A 6,695-nucleotide genomic window follows, 5' to 3' on the forward strand; every position below is an offset into this window, starting at 1 on the left:
AAGTGCATCGTAATTGATAGTAGCAGCCGTGATTGACTGTATCCGCGAAAGTAGATCGGCTGCGACATTCTCTTCCCCTTTAACATGCCGAATATCAGTTGTGATTTGAGAAATGAAGTCCAACTGTCTGACTTGGCGATCTGATGCTTTGTGTAACTGCTGACGAAACGCGAAAGTAAGCGGCTTGTGGTCGGTATACACTTGGCAGAGTCGACCTTCCACCATGTAACGAAAGTAGCGCATAGCCATGTAGAGTGCGGTGAGTTTGCGATCGTAGGTACTGTAGCGTGTTTCTCCTGGAGAGAATTTGCGCGAAAAAAATCCAAGAGTTTGGAGGTCCCCGTTGACTACTTGATTTAAAGCTGCCCCAGCTGCGAAGTCGGATGTGTCTACCCAAAGCGACAGCTCTGCGTTGGGTAGAGGGTGTGCTAGAACAGCGCAGTTCGCAAGTTGGTTTTTGCAAGCCTCAAAATGGCGTACGGCGTCTTCTGTCCAAATGAGGTTGCGATTATCGTTTTTCTTGTTGCTGGGCACCATCGCAAAAAGAGAGCTTTGATGCTGTAACGCATTGGGCAAAAATCTGCGGTAGAAGTTCAGTGTTGCGAGAAAGCGATTAAGCTCCTTTGCTCCAGTAGGTAGCTTAAAGTGTGTTATCGCTTCGACGTGGCTGCGGAGCGGGCTTATACCATCCTTGGTGATCGAATGACCAAGGAACTCCAATTCCGTAACGCCAAACTGTGATTTTGAAACATTAATCTTTAATTTGTAATTTTGTAATCGATGAAACGCCATTCGGAGATGTTCCTGTAGCTCTTCAGTTGATTTGGATGCGATACAAACGTCGTCTAAATACGTAAATGCGAAGTCCAATCCTTTAAACACCTCATTGATTAGTCGCTGAAAAGTTTGTGCGGTGTTCCGCAAACCTAAGGTCATATGGGTAAATTAAAATAACCCGAAGGGTGTCGTAATTGCTGTTTTACAGATGTCATCAGGGTGTATTGGCACCTGGTGGAAGGCTTTTGGCAGATCAATTTTAGAAAAGATTGTCTTACCTGCTAAAACCGTTGAGAAATCTTGCAGAAATGGTAGCGGATAGAGGTCTAGAATGGTGACAGCGCTTAATGCCCTATAGTCGCCGCAGGGTCTTCATGATCCGTCAGCTTTCCGAACGAGGTGGAGCGGGCTCGCCCAGCAGACAGACGTCGTGGCCTGGCAGACACAGGTTGACCGGTGGTAGTGATTTGATGAACTATGGAAGCGTCGGTTCGACTGCCTGGCGCTGGTGGACACGTGAGTTCTAAAAATTCCTTCAGAATACCTGAGAATTTTTGCGAAGTGTTGATTGTTGAGATTTTCGAAAATTGGCCTTGCGTTACTATACACGGTGATTTAAGCGATGTTGTGCGATCGACAAGACGCTGGCCTTGCAAATCGACAATCAAGCCATAGTACCCAAGAAAATCGGCACCAAGAATGGCTTGCGATACGTCTGCGACAATAAAATTCCAGAGGAATTCCCTCCGCAGGTTAAGATTAAGTTTAAGCATGACTTCACCGTAACTGGATACGGTGGAGCCATTCGCGGCAAACAAGAGTGTTGATGATGGGTGAGCATGAGCTAATTTTGTTGACTTGGGTATGACAGAGACATCTGTACCTGAGTCTATGAGAAATTTCATTTTTGCTGATGTATCGTAGATGCAGAGTCGATAGGTCCTTTGTATATCAGGGTATTTGCCGAGCCCTGATACTGGATTAGCTCCGTCCACCTACTCGACCTTTTGAGGCGGCGACTGTGTGAATGTACACGGCTGTCGACACTTCGTGGCATTTGCCCCGAATTTCGTATGGTACCAGCACAAGCACGGTACATTGAGCGTGCCTCTTCTGCCGCGTGAAGCACTTGAAGATCTAGAGCGCTGTTGTGTGCGACTGTTGCGCATGAATTGATTGACTTGCTTTGTTAAAGCGGCGACTTCAGCTCGAAGATTCGACCACTCATCTGGAAACGACGGTTCGGTGCTAACCTCGCAAATCTGGTTACCAACTTTCATCTCTAAGCACTCAGAGATGGAATCCGCGATTTTTATCTTCTCACCGGTAGGAGCGTTTGTCGCGATAATGGCCGCCTGGACGTACGGCGGTAAACGACTAACCCACAGACCGTGCAGAATGCTCTCGCTGAGTGCGGGTCAAGCAGTGCGTCGTATCTCGTGGTACAACTAGCTGGGTCTACGATCGCCCAGCGGCAGCTCCTTAAAAACCCGTTGGAGGCGGCGCTGCTGGCTTTCGGTGAAAATATCAATAATTTAAGCCGAATATACCCGTATTTATCCCTAAGAGGCGTGTCGTCGATAATAGTGCGCATCTCAATTAGTTTTGCCGGAGGCACACTTGCTAACACAATGTTAAATTTCACTGAATCGTCAAAAACTCGCGAGGCTTCAAACCAGAAACCTAGCGAATAAAAATATGCCTCGATGTTATCCTCTGACATCGAGGGCAGCGGAAGTCTGGGCGAAACGTTTTGGGTTGAAATATGCTCGACACCGCTGCTTCCACCTGAAACGGCCATGCTATCATTCATCATGTCACTGGAATCCGCGAAATCGATGATCTAAGCTGCACTGTTCACGCCTTTGCACGTGCACGTGATGAAAAATTAAGATGACACAGGATCGCGAAGAAGAAGGCATAAACTCAAAGTTGCAGTGTTTGATGCCTTGCCTTTTCAAAAACGAATGTAAGTGTAAAGCGACGATACGATTAAAGGCAACATCAGGATAGCATACGGTTGCATTTTAAAAGTAATAGATCATCACGTTATGCTTGAAATCGGCAAACAGCCACGAAACCAAGGCAGTCTAAAAAGGCCGCGGAAAAAGGGATGGAAGGTAGAAACGCTTGATGAGAACATCTTCGATCTCCTGCTGGATGAAAGATTGGGTAGCTCGACCGACTTAGACCTACAAACTGAAATGCTGGTAAGTCACGTAAGTAAAGCTTGCGTCGCGGTCAATTGTGAAAAAAGACAACACGCACTCCGAAGGTCCGCATACTGGGGAAACGAGGAGATTAGCGCGGTAAAAAGTGGGCATTATAAAGCGAGACGCCTCTCCCAAAGAAGCTTAGGTACGCCAGAACACACGAGATTGCGAGAATACTTTAAAAGAAAGTGAAATGAGTTCAACAAGACTATTAAAAGTGGTAAGACCTTAAGCTTCAAAGAACTATGCGAGAAGGTGGACGAAAATCCGTGGGGCGATGCCTGAAAATGTGTTGAAAACGTTTGTCCCATCGCAAGAGTAGCATACGAGCAGAAGACTAACATCAGTGGTCGAAGCTTTATCAATCGACAATGAGGAGGTAGTAGAAGAGGCGGAGAGGTTTGTCAATGCAAAGGCGCCAGGAATTGATGGCATCTCAATCAAGGTGCTTAAGATCGCAGTTAAACACAGCAAGAAGGCCTTTGCTGAAATTTTTTCTCCGCGTTCAAATGAAGTCGTTTTCCCAAGCGTATGGAAGAAGCAGCGCCTGGTCCTCCTCCAGAAACTAAAAAAACCGGCGGGCGGGTGAGCCGAGTGCGTATCAATCACTTTGTATGATCGATACGAAGGCCAAAATATTGTAAAAGCTGATTTGTACACGTTTGGAACGCCACCAAGAAGGAGAGCTGCCTGGCTTGTCTGAAAACCAATTTGGTTTCCGGAGACACCGATCTACCATAGACACAGTGAAAAAATTGACGACCATTGGGGCGAGGCCTTAAAGGGAACCAGGTGGATGCATGGCGATAAAAAATATTGCGCAGTTGTTTCACTTGACGTGCAAAAAGCTTTTAATTCTGCGTCCTGGCCACGTATCATTAGGGCTTTAGAGGCAAGACACACTCCGGGGTATCCGCTCAAGATAATTAGTACTTATCTGTCTGATAAACTGGTACTGTATGACACCGATGCCGACCCAAAAAGCTACGTGGTGGAGTACCGTAGGTCTCTGTTACTATGGAATATACTATACGACGGGGTGTTACGCTTACCGCTATCAAGAGAAGTTCAAATAATTAGCTATGCGGACGAAATTGCTCTGACGATCGTAGCGAAAGAACTCTCCCAAATTCGAAATTTCTGCAAAGCGACCACAGTAGCTACAGAGACAGCGGCCCTAACACTGATGGTCCTAGGCAAAGTAGGAGAGCCCTACTAGCTAAAGTCAGTCTTCTTCTTCTTTACTGGCGTAGACACAGCTTACGCAATTATAGCCGAGTCAACAACAGCGCGCCAGTCGTTTCTTCTTTTCGCTACGTGGCGCCAATTGGATATTCCAAGCGAGGCCAGGTCCTTCTCCTCTTGGTTCTTCCACCGGAGTGGAGGTCTTCCTCTTCCTCTGCTTCCCGTGGCGGGTACTGCGTCAAATACTTCCAGAGCTGGAGTGTTTTCATCCATCCGGACAACATGACCTAGCCAGCGTAGTCGCTGTCTTTTAATTCGCTGAACTATGTCAATGTCGTCGTATATCTCGTACAGCTCATCGTTCCAACGAATGCGATGTTTGCCGTGGCCTACGCGCAAAGGAACATAAATCTTTCGCAGAACTTTTCTCTCGAAAACTCGCAACGTCGACTCATCGGTTGCTGTCATCGTCCAAGCCTCTGCACCATATAGCAGGACGGGAATTATGAGCGACTTATCTTCTTCTTTATTTGCCAATTCGTATTCGAATATTGGTGATCATATAACAATTAATAATATGTACAATATTAATAAACTTAATAATAATATAATAATGTAATGTTTACATGTTAAATATATCTATTGTATATAAAAAAACGCAATAAAAATAAAAAAAAAAATCACAGATTTTGAATTATCGCAGCATATTTCTCTCTATCTCTCGCCACATCTATAAGGTTGCCCACGTTCTGGATTCCTGTCCATTGTCGAATGTTTCGAAGCCACGAAAGTTGTTTACGGCCAATACCCCGCTTTCCTTCAATTTTTCCTTGGATAATTATTTGTAGAAGCTCATACTTAGAGTGCCTCATAATATGTCCTAGGTAGGCTGCTTTTCTTTGTTTTATAGTCTTTAACAACTCTCTATTGCGGTTCACTCTTCTCAAGACTTCACTGTTTGTAGCTCTATCTGTCCATGGAATTTTTAGGATTCTTCTAATAAGCCATAGCTCGAAGGACTCTAGCTTGTTCATATCTGTGATTTTTAGAGTCCACGTTTCCATCGCATAGAGAAGCACTGACCAAACATAGCATTTTAAAAAACGTATTTTGGTTGTGATGGTGAGGTCATGGCTACATAATATATTTTTGTATTTGAGAAAAGTTGTGCGAGCAATTTCGATACGACATTTTATTTCTTTTGAACAATCCCAACTTTCATTGATCTGACAACCAAGGTACTTGAAATTTTTGACTCTTTCTATGGGACTATTATTAATCATGAGGTGTGTGTCATTGTATATGTTTTTCCTACTAATAATCATATACTTCGTCTTGTTTATGTTAATGCGTAGGCCATATTCGTCACTACGTAAGTTAACTCGGTTTACAAGTTCTTGTAATCCCATCAAGCTATCGGCTATAAGTGTTGTGTCATCTGCATAGCGTATATTATTTATGAAAATACCATTCACTTTTACACCTTCATCAATACTGCTTACCGATTCTTGAAATATTACTTCCGAATATATGTTAAATAACAAGGGTGACAGAATGCATCCTTGTCTTACACCTCGTGAAATAGATATTTCTTCGGTTATATCACCATTGATGCTTACATGGGCAGTTTGTTGCCAATAAAGATTTCTTATGCAACGAATCTCTTTGTCATCTATTCCCATAGAATAAAGAATTTCCATAAGTTTATCGTGTTTAATGGTGTCGAAAGCTTTCTCATAATCAATAAAGCATAAAAATACATCTTTTTGGACATCTTTACAGTTTTAAACCAAAACTTGTATACAGAACAATGCCTCGCGTGTTCCAAGACCTTCTCTGAAGCCAAATTGCGTCTTGCCCATTGACTCTTCACATTTCTTATATATTCTGGCGTGAATGACTCTTAGAAATATCTTGAGAGCATGTGACATTAGACTAATTAGTCTGTACTCATTACAATGTTTCGCATTATTTTTCTTAGGTAGTGGTATGAACGTTGATTTTAACCAGTCTTTTGGATATTGGCCATTGTCATAAACTTGGTTAAAAAGCTTTACTAATAGAGTCATATTTTTGTCATTTATTAACTTTAAAAATTCAGCTGGAGCGACTTATAGAGTTTGATTTTTGATCGTTGAGATAGGACTTAACTTTTCAATTGCCTACTCAGTCCGAAGTAGCACCTGTTGGCAAGAGTCATCCTGCGTTGGATTTCTAGGCTGACATTGTTGGTGGTGTTTACGCTGGTTCCAAGATAGACGAAATTATCTACAACTTCAAAGTTATGACTGTCAACAGTGACGTGAGAGCCAAGTCGCCAGCGCGACGACTGTTTGTTTGATGACAGGAGATATTTCGTCTTGCCCTCGTTCACTGCCAGACCCATTTGCGTTGCCTCTTTGTTCAGTCTGAAGAAAGCAGAACTAACGGCGCGGGTGTTGAGGCCGATGATCAATATCATCGGCATACGCCAGCAGCTGTACACTCTTATAAAAGATTGTACCAGCTCGTTTAAGTTTT

General features: G+C 43.5%; 1 protein-coding gene across 1 annotated transcript; it reads right to left on the reverse strand.

Moving 5' to 3' along the window:
• Positions 1 to 1,121: 1,121 nt before the first annotated feature.
• On the reverse strand, positions 1,122 to 1,682 carry LOC125776121 (uncharacterized). The gene has a single exon (XM_049447001.1). The coding sequence runs from the start codon at positions 1,680 to 1,682 to the stop codon at positions 1,122 to 1,124; it is 561 nt and encodes a 186-aa protein (XP_049302958.1).
• Between the last annotated feature and the right edge of the window lie 5,013 nt (positions 1,683 to 6,695).

The sequence above is a fragment of the Bactrocera dorsalis genome, chromosome 2 (assembly GCF_023373825.1).
Source record: "Bactrocera dorsalis isolate Fly_Bdor chromosome 2, ASM2337382v1, whole genome shotgun sequence".
Lineage (NCBI taxonomy): Eukaryota > Metazoa > Arthropoda > Insecta > Diptera > Tephritidae > Bactrocera > Bactrocera dorsalis.